The sequence below is a fragment of the Tauraco erythrolophus genome, chromosome 11 (assembly GCF_009769465.1).
Source record: "Tauraco erythrolophus isolate bTauEry1 chromosome 11, bTauEry1.pri, whole genome shotgun sequence".
Lineage (NCBI taxonomy): Eukaryota > Metazoa > Chordata > Aves > Musophagiformes > Musophagidae > Tauraco > Tauraco erythrolophus.
In genome coordinates, this window is record NC_141475.1 from 27,986,961 (window position 1) to 28,006,165 (window position 19,205).

Genomic DNA, 19,205 nt, shown 5'->3' on the forward strand with positions numbered 1-19,205 from the left:
AAAATAGTTTGGGGAGGGGGGGTGAGGGGTTGTGACTTAGCATCCATATGGATCTGCCCGGAGGAATTTGATACAAACAGGCCTGTGTGCCTATCAGCATTTCATCTTTAAATGGCTGCTTTCATTTCTGTTTTTTTTTTTTCAAACAAGGCTGAGCATGTGTCAAAGATCCATCCGTTACAGTTTTACAGGGCAGAAATGTGATTTCAGTTTATTAATCGGTATTATTTATTGCTTGTGTTTATTCTTGGCTCCGCAGGATTCTATCTCGCTGGGCATGTAAGGGATTTGTTTGATGGGGCCAGTCTATAAACGAAGATTTCTCTGTTCCACACCTGTTCCGTAATCAAAAGAGAATTATCCAAACAGGTTAGCAAAATGTTCTGCATCTCCTTTTAACTTTGGAATAACAGTGATAACAATCTGCAGTGATTTACCCATCCTTGTTATAACATATGGCCTTTCACCTTTCTTGGGTTTAGGTCATTTCATATTTATTCCAATTTTTTAGCAAATAATAATTTCTGATTCGATTATTTACTTCTTAAATTTAGCCATTCCTTGTCAGCACATCTCATTTTTCAAGCTCAGCAACCCCCAGGCAAAGTCCATCCCAAGAAATACCCTCCAAACCTTTCACGCTGACACTTTTCTGCCAGACAGACTCCAGAGCTGCCGACACCGCAACACGTGTGGCATCAGTCTGGTGCACTTGGTGAAGGTTAAGAACCCAAAAATAGCTGTAAATGCAGTAAATCTTAGCATTGTGACCATTCCCCAAGGTAGCTGACTTTAAATACGGCCCTATTATGAAATACACCCTCCAGAAAACCCCGAAAAATCAGCAGTGTGTGTTGCATTAGTGGCTTGAAGCGGTTAAAGCTGCAGCTCAGCGACACGGTTTCGTGCTGAATTCCCCAGGTACGGGCAATACCACCATTAAAGGGAGAGGATCCAAGCTGCACGTGCCTTGTGTGACCAGAATTGAGGTCAGCACCTTTGTACTGCTGTTCATACGTGGGGGAGTACAACGAAAGGGGATCCTGTAAATGCTTAAACTCTTTGCTTTCACTGGGTGCACAAATGTTTTTTTCTGCATTTCAACGCCTGACACTGTACAAGGTATTGATTTGATACACCAAAGCTGCAGGAGATGGAAAGAAATGCCACCTGGCTTCAAACACCGTTGGGAGAGAGGGTGCAATGGGAAATTAAAGGTGATTTGCACTGTCAAACACCGCTTCTGAACTGGAGGAGCCTCCAAGCAACGAGACCAGAAGTCCTGATGGATAGTTCACTGGAAAAGTTCACTGACAGCACAGGAACGGTTAAAAGCGAACTCTGAAGCTTCTTCGTGGCTGTTTCACTTTTGCAGGCTGCAGGCATGCATTTTAAACACAACATAAAAATATACAAAAGCATGGAAACAGACAGCATCCACCAATTTGCAGGGTTTTGGCCAGAAGGGCTGACCAGACCTTCTTGACTGACAGAGATATCACGGTCTCTTACGTGTCAAGTATTATTCCTGCACTGACCCGAACAACTCGCCTTTAAGCGATGGCTTTCAAGTCCTTTCCCTTTTCTTCATTTCCTGGCTCTAACAATTCTGGTCAAAACCAATCCTGTAAGTTTAACAGGAGCCCAAGTCAAAGGCCTAGAAGGTAATTCATGTCACAGTGAGTGTTTATTCCTTTCAACTGCTTTCTCTCTTTTGTCTGCTTTTCTCTTAGTTCCCTACGGAACTATTCCAGCTACACAGCAATCTTCCCCACCAGCCAATCAACACATATTATATCCAGCTTTTTAGAAAACTTGTCTGCTGTACATTCACTTAAAATACAGATGGATTCATTCTGGCTTTAGCACAGCCTGCTCTTTTGTAAAAATGCCATGTATCCTAGATTCTGAGCGTTAACACCTGCAGGAAACACAATCTGTGTTAAGTCCCATATATAAAATCCATTGGGAAGATTCGATCGCCTGGGTGTGCAAGAATGACGTCTGTCACTGCCGATGCTGAACACATATGTTTGTCCTTTAAAACAAAATAAATCTTATCCACAACCAGCAAGATTTAAAAACAGTCAGAAGCCTAAAAAAGCAAATTTCCCTGAAAATATGAGCCAGGCTAAAAACAACATATATATTTTTATGCCTGTGCCTAACCATAGGCAAGGTCAGCCCAGCGATGCATTAGAAGATCACCTATTCAAAGCCTGATTTAGTCAGCAAAAAATCTGGAGGCTGATTACACAGAAAATAACTTCTTGTGATTAATTATTTGGAATAAAATCAAGCCATAATTATTGATGCGAGGGGAAAAAAAAAGCCATAAACAATTCACTTAAAATCAAGCAACAGAGCATGGTTTTAACTACAGCAAGATGCTGAAGTTAGAACTGGAAAAGTTGCAAAACAAAACAAACTGAAGTGTGTCCAAATTCATCATATTATATTCCAGCCATCTGTTAGTGATTGTGAGCCAGTGAGGTCTGTTGTAAAATGCTTACAAAGGAGGTAGAAATGGTCTTCAAATATGAAACAAATTCGGAATAACTGGCCTCTAAACAAGCATTTGATGTATGAAGAAGGATGGTAAGAAAATTAAAACCTCAGAATGCTTTTTAGACCAGCTGCCTGAAACAACCCTCACTTCCATTTCTAAAGGGTCCGCGTCAGATCGTCGTGACATCAGCACGATGCGAATTGCCGCACAACGTTAACGTTGGGAAATTTAGAATTTCATGGAATCACAGACTGGTTTGGGTTGGAAGGGACCTCACAGACCATCCAGTTCCAACCCCCCTGCCATGGGCAGGGACACCCTCCACTACACCAGGTTGCCCAAAGCCTCATCCAACCTGGCCTTGAACACTGCCAGGGATGGGGCAGCCACAGCTTCTCTGGGCAACCTGTGCCAGTGCCTCACCACCCTCAGAGGGAAGAATTTCTTGCTTATATCCCATCTAAATCTGCCCTCTTTCAGTTTAAATCCATTGCACCTTGTCCTATCACTACACGCCCTTGTAAAAAGTCCCTCTCCAGCTTTCCTGTAGGCCCCCTATAAGTACTGGAAGGCTGCAATAAGATCACCCTGGAGCCTTCTCTTCTCCAGGCTGAACAGCCCCAACTCTCTCAGCCTGTCTCCATAGCAGAGGTGCTCCAGCCCTCGGATCATCTTCGTGGCCTCCTCTGGACCCGCTCCAGCAGCTCCATGTCCTTCTTGTACTGGGGACTCCAGAGCTGAACAAAGTATTGTAGGTGGGATCTCCCGAGAGCAGAGCAGAGGGGCAGAATCCCCTCCCTCGACCTGCTGCCCACGCTGCTTTGGATGCAGCCCAGGACACGGTTGGCTTTCTGGGCTGCCAGCGCACGATGCCAGCTCATGGTGAGCTTCTCACCCACCAGCACTCCCAAGTCCTTCTCCTCAGGGCTGCTCTCCATCCATTCGCCGCCCAGCCTGTCCTTGTGTTTGGGATTGCCCCGACCCACGTGCAGGACCTTGCACTTGGCCTTGTTGAACTTCTTGAGGTTCTCTATATAAATTCGCCATAATGTACAGTTTGCTAAAGAAGAACTGAGAAAGAAGAGTGAGAGAGGCTCATTAACGTGTAATTACACTACCACCATCCCCTCTGAACCCGGGCCAAGTTAACTGGGATGAGAGGTAACAAGATACTATAGCAGGACAACGCGCTGCATTCTAACTAACTGGAATATACATGTCATCCCAAGTTGGATCGCTCGCTTTGGGTCCTTTTGTTCAGATGTTGCACGCTGTGGAGCTTCGTTTTTACTGCCCCCAAAGAGTCTGAAGCAAACGAGCAGAGCCCGGCTCGAGGCCTGGCTGTTAGAGAACACACCTGCAGCTTTTAAGGGCCCCAAAAAATCAAGACTTAAAATAAAAACATTTTCTAAACGTTGGGGAAGCAGCAAACGCCTGTGTTTGCACATATTTAGGAACATCCCTCCAGCCCTGACCTGGACATATTCAGCATTTAAACTTTTATTTCGCCCAAGTCACAACGCTTTGTAAATTTAGAGTCTCGTTTGATCAATAGCAAATTATAGCAACATAATCTCTACAGCAATTTAGGAAATTACCATGGAAATCCCTTCTTGTCCCTGCGTTGTGACACAGGCTCTCGGTCCTTGTCATACCGACCCTCGGGTCTCGGTTACTCACAACCTCTTTGTTGCACTCGGGAGGAAGGAAACAACCATATCGCCGACAGCGATGCTGGCCGAGAAAGCAGGAAAAGGAGGAGAACATAAGAGGGAAAAGGAAGGACACAGCAAGTCACGGATGGGGTCAAAGCCTCACAGCTCAGTGCTGAGACACCAGAGGTTTGCAGGCTTGTTCCAGCACAAGTGACAAAAAGCCAGATTTACAAGCTTTTACCTCTTTTTAAGATCTTATGGCTCATTTAAGCCTCTCAAGTCTCACAAAACCTAAGGCATCAAAACCGTGAGCATGAAACTCCTGTGCAGGGTGGTTTTAACCACTTTTCTTGAACAGAGAGCAGCCCTGAGGAGAAGGACTTGGGAGTGCTGGTGGGTGAGAAGCTCAACATGAGCCGACAATGTGTGCTGGCAGCCCAGAAAGCCAACCGTGTCCTGGGCTGCATCCAAAGCAGTGTGGGCAGCAGGTGAGGGAGGGGATTCTGCCCCTCTGCTCTGCTCTCGGGAGAACCCCCTGCAGTGCTGTGTCCAGCTCTGGGGTCCCCAACACAAGAAGCACATGGAGCTGTTGGAGCGGGGCCAGAGGAGACCATGAAGATGATCTGAGGGCTGGAGCACCTCTGCTATGGAGACAGGCTGAGAGAGTTGGGGCTGTTCAGCCTGGAGAAGGCTCCGGGGTGATCTTATTGCAGCCATCCAGTACCTAAAGGGGCTACAGGAAAGCTGGAGAGGGGCTTTTTACAAGAGTGTGTAGTGACAGGAGAATGGACAATGGCTTTAAACTGAAAGAGGGGAGATTTAGATTAGATATAAGGAAGAAATTTTTCCCTCTGAGGGTGGTGAGGCACTGGAACAGGTTTCCCAGAGAAGTTGTGGCTGCCCCATCCCTGGCAGTGTTCAAGGCCAGGTTGGATGAGGCTTTGGGCAACCTGGTGTAATGGAGGGTTTCTCTGCCCATGGCAGGGGGGTTGGAACTAGATGATCTTGGAGGTCCCTCCCAACCCAAACCAGTCTATGATTCTATGATTCTATGAGCAGGGACAGCTGCAGCACGTGAGTATATTAACGTGGTGAGCTGGAGAAGCTGACTCCGTGCAGCCCTCGCCTCCTCCCTCGCCACCCTCTGCTGAACATCCTGCACAAAAGCTTTACTCACCGGTGATCCCTGCTTCACCCCGCTGCTCGCCCTTCCCTGGCCTGGGCTCCTCCGCTCCCACGACGGCCTCCGTCACTCCAGCGCGCTGCTGCGAGGAACGAAGCCGCTCGGATCGTCGGTGTCAGCCAAGGAGAACCACGCTTTGGATTTCATTTCAGAAGTAACATCTGAGCTGCCATCGCAGCTAGGGTAAATGAGAAAAGACTGGATCTTGGTTCCTTCCAGCTAAACAGAAAATATTGGAGGCAAACATGGCAAGTGTCCCAATAAGGAAAAAATCAGCCTGCTCCCTGAGCAAAATTTTATAAACACTTTCTCCTCAAAATATATGAAAAATGCCATTACTCTCTAAAGAGCAGCTGTGTGACTCTAGATATGACGTTAAGTAAAGCAGTGCATTGTAGAAATGGGCGAAATGTCAAATTAATCTGAAGTTAACCTTTCTAGATGGGATATAACTCAGGTGCAGATGAGAAGTTTGGCCCCTAAATTAGACAAAAGAAACTTAATTTGCTGCATAAGTTATTGACAGTGTGAATTAAGACTGAAGGCAAAAAACGCATAGCTGCACACCACCTCTTGGATGCTGAACTGCCTGAAATTGTCTGAATTTACTAAAACTTTACCATCTTCTAGTATAATTGGTATAAGAGAACAAATCATTATTTGATTGTCGGTGATAACTGTTATTAAAAAGGAATAAAGACAGCTGCAGAAGGGACAGAACAGAAGCAGCACGGGGGGAAAGGAAAAAGGAAAAAGGAAAAAGGAAAAAGGAAAAAGGAAAAAGGAAAAAGGAAAAAGGAAAAAGGAAAAAAGAGAGGAATTACATTTGCATCTGCTACCCCAATGGAAAGAAAGAAAACAGCACGCCAGAAAATGTGAACATACAAACTATTATTTATTGAAAATATTTCAGGAAGGAAAATCATAATCACCAACAGTCAGGGCAATTAAATGAGCTGAGTGGCACAGAAAACGGTGCAATAATGTTGTTATGCTTTTATTGTAATAATTCTTTCCCTCACTTAGGAAAGCCTCAAAACCACTGAATTTCAAGTTTGATGAAAAAGCGTTACATTAAAAAAGGCAACTTAAAGCTCCATGAGAGCCAGTTTGCGCCTCTAACCAGAGTTCTGATTTACTTCTTTGCCGTCCCAGCCCAGAACATGCCCCAATACACACGCAGAAGGATAAAAACAGGTTCCCAGCTGCGCATGCTAATACCCATCTGCTCGAATGGGAAGAAGGTAGGTCATTAAAAAAAAATAATCTGCATTTTTAACCCAGGAAGTATTGCAGTCTTTTCCGTTATACCACATATATACCACATTCCAGGAGCAGCAAGGTAGCAAGCCCACTTGTCTCCTAAAAAATCATCTTCGGGGAATCTGGTCGCCGGGCTGCTGTCTCGGTTCATTTTCTTCCCACTACGAGATACTGGTTCCAAAAAAACTTCACTTAGCGAGATTTATTTCAGCGAGGAGCGCTTCCTTCTGCTTCTCGTGAACGATTTTTTGGAATATTTCAGCTGCCTCTCGGGGAAACGGTGTCTCTCCTTAAGCGAGCCTGTTTATTTTGGGAAGTGTCCAGTTGTCGTAACGCTGAGAAGGCGATAATTGGGTGTTTTTTTTCCACATAATTACCTGTATTTCTTCTGATCTGTGTTATTAGCGTTGTACATCTGTCTCAGAGCCAGTCTCTCACCTCATGCAGGCTGAGGGGGCCGGGGGTTGTCTGAGGGGAGCCGGGGGGCCTGGCCCCCCGGCTCCCCTCAGACAACCCCCGGCCCCCCTTGCTTCCCTCGGACAACCCCCGGCTCCCCTCCAGCCCCCAGCCGGGCTGAAGCAGGTGGGAGGGATGAGAGGAATGGGAGTAGCCGAAGAGCCAGGAGTTTCCCCGAGCGCTTCCCGGCACTGACAGCGGGCGGAGGGAGGGCGGGAGGCAGCGGGCCGGGCTATTAGTACCGGCCCTCGGCGGAGCCCGCCTCAGTGCGGAGCCTCCTACGGTCACTCACCGCTTCTCGGCGACATGCTCAGCGCCGCGCCGCCCGCCGCCTTCCTCCTCCTCCTCTTCCTCCGCCTCAGCGCGGTGGCCGCGGGCTCCGAGCGGGAGCTGAACCCCGGCGGCCGCTTGGCAGCGGGGGCGGCGCGGGTGGCTCTGCACTACCTCAACTTCCAGACGGCATCGCCGGGCTCGCTGCGGGCGCTGGGGCAGGTCCGCAAGGCCACGCTGAAGGTAGGGAGGGGGAAGCCGGGGACGGGTATCGGGGTGGTGCGGAGCGGAGCCGCCCGCAGGTTGGCGCGGCCCCGCGCTGGGGACTTTCCCGCCTTGTCCCTCAGTATCGCCCCTTCCCTCAGGGAGCTCCGGGCACTCGGGTCGCCTCAGGAGGCTGCTCTCTCGCCGTCCCTTCCCTCAGGGAGCTCCAGGCACCCAAGCCCCCTCAGGGCGCTGGTATCCCGCCATGCCGTCCCGTCCCTCAGGGAGATCTGGGCACTCGAGCCCCCTCAGGGCGCTGGTATCCCGCCATGCCGTCCCGTCCCTCAGGGAGATCCGGGCACTCGAGCCCCCTCAGGGCGCTGCTGTCCCGCAGCTCCTTCCCTCAGGGAGCTCCGGGCACTCGAGTCCCCTCAGGGAGAAGCGAGGACCTACCGCGAAAGGTCGTTAACTTCCTAATGATTTAAATATCCCCCAAATCCAAGCGCAGCGTCCTGCATGGTGGTGGAGGTCGCTCTGAGCGCGCCGACCTGGCATCGAAAGCACTGCGGTGTGGATGAGGGAAGGAGGAAACTGAGGCACATGGCAGGCACACGATGGAAAGAAAAGGGGTTGATAAGTAAATGGTTTCAGCAGAATCGCTTCTGGAGCAGCCATCTGCTTCGTGTGAGTAGGGACAGAAAGGGCTTTGGCTTCCTACTGCTGGAGAACAAGAGCTACAACTAAAGGCAGTGCCCTCGCCGCTGCCCACTGGCACCTGCTGCGCAGCCCTTCTCTTCCTTTGGCCACAGGTTTGGCGTTTGGTTTGGTTTTTTGCATCTCAGTTTTTGAATGGAAGAGAACAGGCAAAAACTTTTGGGGAATGTTTGTCCAAGGCTGTAGATCCCAGAAGGAAAGCACTGCCTTCCTAGAGAGCTAAGGAGGGTCTAAGCTATCCCAGTGGATGGGATTGAAAACCAGCACTCTCATCTGGTCTTTCCCTCTGGGCTGGCACTGGGCAGCTCCCTGAAGTGAGGGCTGGTTGTTTCGGATTCTGAGTCTGAAGTGTCAAATACAGCACTAGATTCCACTGGATCCTTTTCATGGCTCTGGCATCTGAAAAGATTTACAAGCTTTGTCCTTCAGCATCTGCATGGCTTGTTCAATCCTGGCCCTCACTCCTAAAATTGAGAATAAAATGGTGTAGTGTAAAAATCTTCCCTTTGAAAAAAGTTCCAAGCCAGCCTAAAGCGCTTAGGATGTACTACTGCAGTCCTTAAAACATTGAACTTGAGCTTCAGTCTTTCACATATATCCCAGTTGACAGTGATTCCAGAACAATTTGAAGCACGTTTGAGCTGCACACAATACTTAACAGACCAGAATAATTTCCAATTAAATTTGACAAAACATGAACTCCTGCGTAACGATTTGGAATTTGTGTTATTACTTCGTGTAACGCGAGGCTGAAAGGTAGTCTGTCTGCTGCCTGGCTGGGAATGCAAACACGACATCTTGCTGTAGTTATCTCAGACCGTACCCTTTAGGTAACTCTGTTCTCATCATCATTCCCAAGCACATCAGTAAATATGTAGTGTGCGAGGTGCTGAGGATGGATGTGCTAGTGTGGAATTTCATTCTTCTGATGAAATTGCTGCAGCCATCTATGACATGTATTTACTGTGATATTTGATACTTCTTTCCAAACCTACAACCTCTTGTATTTGCTGAGTAGTGCACAAATATATATATATTTACATATACAAATGCTTGTGCCTCTTTTAAGAACATCGTGGCCTCTGGGAGCAGTGTGTGCTGCTGGAAGCAGTGCACTGGTCTTGTAAAGAGATGTATCACAAGTAAGAGGTCAGTGCAGGCCCTCAGTCCAACCCAAGTGTAACTGAGTATTGGCAAGGTAGTTCTGGTTGCGAGGAGGGGAAGGGGTTTTTTCCACCCACTATCAGCCACCTACCTTTGAATGTAGGAAAGAAAAAAAACTGGTTCATTAGAGAAGTGAAGGGCCTCATTATTTCCTCACAGTACTTGATGATGTAGGAGCTCTCTGTAACCACTGTCTGCAGTTTATTTCCCCTTTTTCTTTGCGTGCTCTGTGAAAACAAGAGAAGAAATGTACTAGACACGGTCACTTCCTTCTTTCCTGTCCTCCCCTGTCAAAAAATGAAAAGAATTTCCTGCAAGAAATATGCTATATTATGTGACTGCAAGAGACCAAAATGTTGTTCGTTTGTTTGGTTATTTTTTTGTTGGTTTTTTAATATACTTTTTATTTTTAAGAAGGCTAGTTTCCTATTGGTTAGTATATTAATAGATCTAGTAAAAATAGGGTAATTGTCTCATGGAATTTAGTCGTGAGCATTGTATTTTAAAACTAACATTACTAGCCCACTAGCCAGTGAAACTGTGGTAATTGGGAACAGGACTGGAGACAGTCACCCCCACCGTAACTGTTAGATGTGAAGGATTTTTCAAGTTCAGGCAAAATGAGACTCCAGTGCTATTCTCTCCTAGCAACAAATAGCAGTGAGATACCAAACACAATAATTCCTACCTTGCATTGCCTGCAGTTTGCTTTTCATTGTCCCTTCTCATTCACCTGTTTGGTTTTTTTTTCTTAAGTGACTACCTTCTAGGAAACAGCAATGTGCATCTCAGGGAATTGTTGACAGCTGCACTTTAAAATACATTTTTGAGAGGAGAAGCATTAGTGCGTGCCAGCTGAAGATTCTAGAAATCAAGAGAGAAACTTCCAAAACACTGACATAGCAGTCTCCCATACCAAGCTGTCCTGGGAATCATAACTGGGAGCAGTAGGTAGGTGAACCAGGAGGTAATCTCTTGGCTAAACTGCAGTGTTTACTTAAATTGAACTAGAAAACACAATTTTACAGATGGATATTTCTCTTCACAAGCTCACCTTGACACAAAACAGTGTAATACCAGAACTATGGTCCTAATATTAGAAGTCAATTAAAAGATTTTTACTTATTTCCAACGGTCAAGACCCCTCATGAGGGTGTGGAAGGTAAAATTCGGTGGCAGGGCGGGTAAACTGTCTAAAGAAAGCTAGATACAGAGAGGTCGAGAGAGAAAACAGCCATTCTCTGCTGGCTTTTCCCTCTGCCTGGGGCAGCCCACGACCTCACCTGGCTGCTTGTGGATCAGTCACCTCCAGCACACCCAGAAGCCACAGGCCACCTGAGCTGGCTTGCAGGAACAGCGGCAGGGCTGCGAGGTGGGAACCCCCCAGGCAAGCCCCCGAAGGACGGTCTCTCCCTCCTCTCTCAGGAGCGCCAGCTTCTCCATGCTCAGTGATCAGGGCAGCCTCCTGACCCACTGACCGACCACTCGGTCCTGGGGGAGAAATGCTGGTGGGGAAACACACAGGGGAAGGGATGGAAACCTGCAGCAAGGGGCGAGAGAGGGATCACCCCTTTCTGCGCCAAGCGGGGAGTTAGAGCAGCGTAAACCGATTGCGAAACCACCTCCTCCGGGACCTGGAATGGAACTGCTCCGAAATTGCTACTCTGGCCTTCGCAGTACCAAAAATCATGAAAATCACATTAATATTGAGCCCAGAAATAAAAGAATCCCGTGACCCAGATATTCAGTGGAAAAACGAATTACTCACTTGTTTTCTTCTCTTTTGGCCACTTATCTGTGCTGCTTTCAGCCAGCCATCGTTGTGTGAGGTCAAATATTCCTGAGCTCTGATTTAACTCACACTCTGTGATGGTTTACAGTGATTTTATAGAATCATAGGGATTATCATTTGGGATAACTGTGGAAAATAACGGCAGAAACAAACGTGATGTTTTTCTTCAAAACTAGAAATACTTCTGTAAAAGTTAAAATTATTTCATGCCAAATGTTCCTTCTCCCTCTCCCTGGTAAGATGAAAGAAGCCCTCTGGTATGCACACCCAGATGGAATATGTGTGTTAGGGTGTAGCACCACCGGAAAGCTTTCTGGGGGAGTAGTACTGCTACGGTGGAGTTGTTGTAAGTGAAGAGAGAGTATCTACTTCAAAAAGCACACAGGCACAGAATTAGGCATGCTTTTTAAAAAAGTGAGTATTTACCAGGTAATTAGTCATGAAGTTTTTCTGTATCCTTCTATTCAGAAGAACCAGAGGCTGAAAAATCATTTTATAAAAAGTTTCAGGTGATTTTGTTTTCCTCGTTTGTACTCACTATGCCATGAAACTGCTGAGATATTTTGTCAGACCATAATTACTGTTCTCAAAGTTATCCCAGCTATAAAAATGACTTTAGCAGGCAGAACAGGTGACACTGATGCAAGAATGAAAAATATTGGAAGAATAGTTGAACGTATTTGAAATGGCTGAATATGCTGGACACAAAAGATCCGGCTTAACTACAAAAGAGCTTCTGTTGCAGACTCTAAGACCCTGATGTTGTCACTGGGAGTGTGCAGTCAGGCTGCTGTACTGGTGCCCTTGAGGAGAAGGTTCCTCAGGAAGCCGCTTCCACTATCCTGAGTTAAATCAGAGCTAAATTTCTGCTCTGATTCTGCTTCAGAAGTGTCGTAGTCCAGCTGACTCTTTCAAGGTTCTCTCCTCTGTGGCACTGCTGACAAGAAAAGGAATAACCCTAGGTCACTGTGCTTAAAAACACCCATTCCTGAGCAAATGGAGAATGTTGGAAACAGGGATCGCACCTCTCGGGCAGGTTACAGTAATTAGAAGCTTAGAATTAACTGCAGCGATTATCGTGAGAGATTAGACTCTTCTTTCAGCACCACAAATTATTCGTTTTTTTTGTAAACCTGCGTTTCAGAAAGCGAGTTTTTACCATTTCGCTGTGCTAAGAGTGTCTGCTCATGTCATAATCTCTGTCGTTTTGAGGACGTTGCAGCCAACACACAAAATGGGGATGGGAGAGAAGGGGAGAATGTGGAGGCAGGGAAGAGATTATGAAAGTCTGAACTTGCCCTCTCTCCGTTTCCTTCATTCCCTTCATGGTGTCAGCTGCATCCAGCTCCAGACCTGCCTGATGGTAAAGCCTCAGGAGGGGATTTCAGAAAAACAGAGCAAGTGACTAACCCAGTTTGTCCTCTGACCTGCAGTGTGTAACTCCGTGCTGCATTCCCTTGCCCTGGGAACGAAACTTTGCTACCTCTGTGCTGTTGATGGCTTCCTGGAAGAAAGTATGATGAGAACACAAAGGCCCACGTTTAGATAAATAAAACACGCAGCTTTGCTTTGGGTTCTAATCTTCAAAATCATGCAAACAGCCAGAATTCTCCTCCTGTTTATCTGAAGAGTGTTGTGTCTAAAAACCAAACTCAACTAACAAATCCCTGCTGTTGCTGGAATACAGTAATTTGGCCGAAACGAAACAGCTAAATGACATAAAATGCCATTTTACAAGGAATTAGTTGAATAAATACAAAGTTTTCCACACTGTTTGTTACTCAGACTCCCCAGTCAAAAACAAATATAGAAATTTCAAAAGTTGATATAAAAGTTGGTAGGAAAATAAGAGACTGACTAACAAAGTAAAGAGCAGATAATGCAAATACTTTTTATAAGGCTCTGCTCTTACACTATGAAATGAGACACTGATCTTGTTTCAGGGTAATTAGTATTTTTTATGGCCAACATGAAAAGCTGGTTTCTGTTTCAGCATGCGTGGGGCCAGGACACTGTCATATCCCACACCAAAAATACTATTTGTTAACTGAACTGCTTCTGTCAGCAACAGAAAAGAGAACCCAAAACAAACTGGGAAAAAAAACAAATCCAAGAAAATTACCTATTTCACAGGCGTACATTTCTAAGGGTTTTCTGAAGTTCTGTGCTCCAAGAGGTGCTGCTCACTGCTTCCCATCCGCAAGGACTGTCCTTTTATTTTTCCCTGTAAGCAGAGTCTCGGATAGTTGGTCGGGCAACTGAATAACTGGTATTTTCAGGGCAAAAGAGAGCAGACAGATCAGAATCCTGCTCTGACACGCCATGTAGTGAAATTAATCTCTTTCCAGTCACAACAGAAAAAAAACATCCCCGAGATTAAATTAGCCTGTGTAATTCCTGCTTGGCTGTGAATCGCTCGGCAAGATCTGATCCATTTCTGTATTCAAGGGCACTCCGACAGCCTGTGCAAAAAACACCTCCTCAGAAGCTGAACGCTCACTTGTGATGTTTTTAAAGTTACTCAGTACCAACCTGTCTGAGCTGCGTTTTCCTTCTTGCACAGCTCTGGGAGGAAAGGCTTTGACATGTCCCTTAATAGAAAGGTTCTTTCCCGTTGGCTGTAAGACCTTTTGTTTGCTGCTAGGCTCATCTCAGCGCGTCTCATCTGAGCCACGGCGCCCTCGCTTCCCCCCTCAGCTGCCGTGACACTCATGGCTGAATCTTCTCTCTTCCAGAGCATCCCGGACTCCGGTCACAAGTACTACCTGCAGTTCACTACTGAAGACTACAGAAGCAGGGTGAGTTTATGGTCCTCCATCTTCTCATCGTGAGTGCTAAATGAACTCCAACATCTCCAAAGCAGGGTACGTTTGTGCTGTCGTGAATGGATCTTTCACAAGGGAAGGACTCACCAGTAAGCTTCTACCTGCCTGTCCAGCATGGGGCATGGTTTGCTCTTAGCATCACCCGAGCAGCTCGTCTCATAAGCCCTCTGCCTCCGTCGGGGTCCAGATGGTCAGAGCACCATCGTACCTCCCTGCTTTGCTCAGTGCCCGAAGGGACTGGCTTGTTAAAGTCACATCGGGCAACCAAGTGCCTGAGTGAAACTTTGCCATGGTCCAAACTCCACGGTCCTCGTTATCCAGCTGCGGCTCCTGCTGTGTTCACACACCACACTGAGAATAAAGAGTTGGGGATTGTCTCTTCTAATTACACCCCCCGTTCATTCTCTCAGAGTTGTCACTAGCAATTCTACTGTGAGCATCTGCTTTTCCATTACGCACACATTTTACAGAATTCGGGTTATTTTCAGAATTTAATATGAAGCATTAGATTATTGTTGTTTCAAGGCTGAAGTATCATACAATGAAATGCTCTGTTATCAATTAATTTCATTGCTTAAGAACTCTCAAACATATTTCCAAGATGACTTAGTGCATTTCTGCTACACTTTAATTAAAAACTTCTGCTAAAGCACTATAGCCTTGTGGATTTAACCTTTGCACTTTTCTGGGACAAAAAAAAAAATCATATCCTTCCAAAGAGTTTCTTCACTTCTTTACAGCTTCATACAAAGCGTCTCATGAAGACATACACGTACTCCAGATGTACACCTCACATGTAAATACTGAGAGCTTTTTTAAGGATGTGTTGCTGGTAAATAAAGGCTTGATTAAAAAGAACAGTTTTAAATTGTATCTTTACAGGAAAATGCCGGGAGCTGCCTGGCTACAGTGTTGTACCCGAAGAAGTCCTCTCCGCCTGTTGTCAATATCAAGTGCACGCATACCAAAGACCAGAAGAAAATCCAAGAAGAAGACAACAGACTTTACCAGAAAATTAGGCACCAAACCAAACCAATAACTGGAAACAATATTCCAGGTATATTCCTCCAAATAATCAATTGTGTTTCATTTTACCTTAAAGAGTCTGGGTACTTTTAAGAACGCAAGCGAACGTACATGCATTTTAAAAAGCAGATGCAAACATTTCCTGTAGCACCCTAAAACCGTAGAGCTAACTATCAAAACAGTTCCACCTTGCCAGCAGTTCCTGGGGAGAAAGAAAAACCCGGCTGTGTTTTAGCACCATTGTAGTCGACAGGATGTTGTGAAGGTGTTTGGGATTTAGAAACACGCCTGTGCAATTTTGTATTTGAGTAAACACAAAATGTCCTCCAGTGGTAACGACTGCCTTAGCCCACACACCACCCCCAGCACGGGTGGAAACTCACCAGGGATGACTAATGGAATTTTTCCATCCTGGGGACAGAGCACCCTGCTCCCTCCCTTCCTCCCGGCTAGGTGAGGCCCTCCATTCCAAGGGATACTGGGTTCTCACCTCCTGTGGGGACCCTGTGCATAGTGCCTCTTGGCAATTTCAGCTCCGTCACACCTCCATACTCCTGCTGTGACCGCAGGTTTGGCATCGTTCTCCTCCCTGTTCAAGATGGTTAACAGGTCTGAGGAAGAGCCGCTTCCCAGGAGAGCGCTAAGCACAGAGCACTTTCCCTGGCGTATTGTTTTCCTGCTGAACAGCCGGAATTAATCGTTTTGATGTGACTCCCTTTCTCCCTTGCAGACAGCTATGGAAACATTGAACCTGCCCTGGAGCCAGTGTGGGCTCTGGCTGTTGCTGGCAGCAGTTACATAATGTGGGAGAAGTCAACGGAGAACGTGGGCTACTCCATGGCACAAGTCAAGTCTGCGAGGCAGTGGGTAAGCGAAGCGGAAAGTACCTGTCTGCGTTCCAGGGTCTGAGCAGACTCTGAACCTCAACAGCACAACTTGTGTTGCTCACTTCTTGCTCTTTGATGCATCTCCAGATAAGGAGAGATGACTTCATCGAGTTCGACTACACTGTCCTGCTCCACGAAATCCCAACGCAGGTAAGGAAGCACATGAGTAACACCGACTTTCACCAACAGAGAACCAGTAGAAAGATCATCAAAGATGTGTATTTTTAACTCTGTTCTCCAGGAAATTATTTCATGCCACATGCGCCTCACTTGGCTTCCTGGTCATCACTCTCTGAAAGTGAAATACTTCTGTGCTTCAGAGAACGACGCGTTCGAAGACGGATCTGGAACAGAGCCCGGATCAGCCGCTGGGACTTCACATGAAAGGGGAGCAAATTTTTAAAGGAGATTGTCAGCTTTATGCCTGTGTATTAAATGAGAAAATCCTTGTGTTAACAGACCTGGAGTTGTGGTAATTTTTCTATCAAGTTGCACGACAGTGAATCTGAACGCTTTCACCAGTCTGTTTGCTTCCAAAATTAACTCCTCTCGTTTCTTCCACTGCGACACTCACGTGTTCTGGAGTTCTACCTAAAAACTCCGCTACTCCATCTGTGCACAGATAAACATACACAAGTTGATTCTCTGTCACTAACTTACCTTTACTTAGAGTGACTTAGTTTGAAAACAAAGTTAATATATTCGGATAAAAATCTTGACAAAAGTATTAACCTGTCACTAAGGAAGATTTATCTACTGATTTTTTTTTATTATTTTCGAGGATAGATACATGCTGATTTTTAACTTACATCTCCAATAAAACGAATGCAAGGTCGAGGTTGGGTTTTCTTTCACGATGCTGCTGTTTGACCCCAACTTTCCATCTTCTCCCAGCGTCTGGCCTTTAGAAGGACGTGGACGAGTGTAGGCAGCGGAATTCCTCCCCGCAAGGCCCTGCCGAAGCCGGTATCCCGCGCGGCCCTAGTCCCGCCGCTGCTCCGCCGTTCCCTGCAGTGTGAGGTTACGTAAAAATAAGTTTTTCTCTCCTACTTTTGAGGGCAACTCAGACATCAGATGTAAGGAGAACATTTTGCTGTGTCCCACACCTGTCCCCAGCCCGGAACAGCGCGAGGCGGTGTCTGTCAGGCAGACACCAAGGATGTCGTCTGTCTGTGTGCAGCTCTTGCTGCTACCTCTGATGACAACAGACCTGCCCAGGCTCAGCACAGCAGAATTTCCACACCTGGGTTTGGTGGGGGCACTGCCCTCTGCCACAACACCCCATCAAACAGCTTCTCCCATGCCTTGTACCCATCCTAAACTCAACAAGGTCCTACCACAAGAACATGTTTTTGTCCTTCCGCACCAAATTCCCCGTTTGGCCTTCAGCAGACCCACTGTCCTGCCTCTGTTCTCAGAGATTGTGCCAAACTGTCTCGAGTTTGCCCTTTTTTTTTTTTTTTTTTTTTGTCCTCATTAGCAATATTTCTGCCAGGTTAAATTAACTCTGTCTCAACAAGTACCTTCCTTAGGAAAACAGGCGACGGGCTCTGCCTCCCGGGACGGTTGCGTTCCTCACAACTCTGGTATGCTGTGCTGTCATTGATCTGTGATCGGTCACGACAACTGAGGTATTGAACACGAAAGCTTTGTCTGGGGGATCTGTTACCCCCAAATTCAGGCATTTTACACAGTGTATCAGTCTGACGTACCTTTACTGACCGAAGCTTTTTATATCAGCACGTAACAGGCACTACAATAAATCCAGTGACGCAGCATTTCACATACTCTTTGTGTTTTCTTTTGTGTTGGCAAAACATTCCCTCGAAAGCATGAAAACAAAGTTAAGAATGGCAACATTTCTTAAAGAAATTGGTGACAAAAGTATTTTTTTATCATTAAAACCAGAAAACGGTACGGGTTTTGCACTTTGGGGGTCTACTTCAGCAATGCACTTACTATTTAGTGTCCTCACCTTGTTTTTGTCACTGCTGGGCAGACCTGGAGCAGAAGATCAGGCACTTCCAACTTCCCAGATCAGGGTAACTTTGGTTACTGATGAGCAGTAACTGCATAGTAACTTCTGGACAAGTACCAAACCTGTTGAAATCCACAGGCAGAATTTCCACCAGCTTCTTTAGGGCCAGGATTTGAGACAGTGGATCCGAACCTAAAATCACACAGTTTTTACTGAAGCAAAACTCTTGGTTACGTCGATGCAGCCACTGAACCCAGCGGAGGCTCAGCCCAGTCCACAGTGAACCCTTCACCCTACAAGACACATGTGCAGAGCCTTCTGCAAGGTTTTGTAGAGTCCAGAGAACCGTTCTCTTCCATCTTTGGTGCTAGGAGTTACACCAAGCCAGACATACCATGAGCGCTGTCTAAAATGTGATTAAAAGAAAGAAAAAACCCTTCAGGCATCAAGAAACAAAATCCAGGGTGCCCCAAAACGAGCATCTTGCTGGTGCTTCTTCCACTCTCCCCCACCACCCACCAGCCTCGCCCTGCCCACCGACTCTCCCTGGTGCTGGAGTTCCACCGTGGTGCCCCCGCGCTGCGCTTCCCGAGGCCGTGCCGGCCCTGGGTCCGTGGAGAACCAGCACGTTCAGCCAGGAATTCACAGCGTGACCGGCCTCTAACAAGCAAAATACAAGCCATACATATAAATAAAATCATAAATAAAATCATAAATATAAATAAAATCATAACCACCCCGTCTATTTCTCGCGTTCAGGCAGCTTTTATAAGACATCTGTGAATTTTGGTCTGTATTTGCTTGTTCAAGAAATCTCCAGATGTCGGAGAACCTGCAGGGCTCTTCTTGAAACGAGTTCCAGCTGAGTGTTTTCTCCAAAATAAAGCTCTGAAAGGAAGGGGATCGAGAAGGATTCAGCCCAAAGCAACACCAGACCCACACACAACGTTGTGCCAGTGCTTAGTCAGCATTTTCGTGCCTCCGACAAATCTCTGACTTTGCACTTCTTTCAACGTTAAAATAAATAATTTTCACTGGCTTTCCGTGAAAGCTGAGGAAAAAAAAGCCCAGCGGCTGCAGCTCTGTCTGTGTCTGGTAAACATCAACCCCAACCCTGTGCCAGGAATGAAGCTGGTTTTGAACTGGAATGAACTTCTCTGTTTACTGGAAGTCTGCAAAAACGCCGTTGAGCTGAGTAGGTCAGGAAGCAAGAGAGTGCACAGAAAATCAGCGTGGATCTTCTGGTCATAATTAAAAAAAAATATTGATGATAATTCCT

The 19,205-nt window shown here is 46.4% G+C and overlaps 1 protein-coding gene across 1 annotated transcript; it reads left to right on the plus strand.

Annotated features, from left to right (window-relative positions):
• The first annotated feature begins 7,372 nt into the window (after positions 1-7,372).
• Positions 7,373-16,357, plus strand: LOC104380110 (ovocalyxin-32). Its single transcript, XM_086618643.1, has 6 exons — positions 7,373-7,579; positions 13,946-14,008; positions 14,918-15,092; positions 15,792-15,928; positions 16,036-16,098; positions 16,190-16,357. The coding sequence occupies exons 1-6, from the start codon at positions 7,373-7,375 to the stop codon at positions 16,349-16,351; spliced, it is 807 nt and encodes a 268-aa protein (XP_086474769.1). The 3' UTR covers positions 16,352-16,357.
• Positions 16,358-19,205: the final 2,848 nt, after the last annotated feature.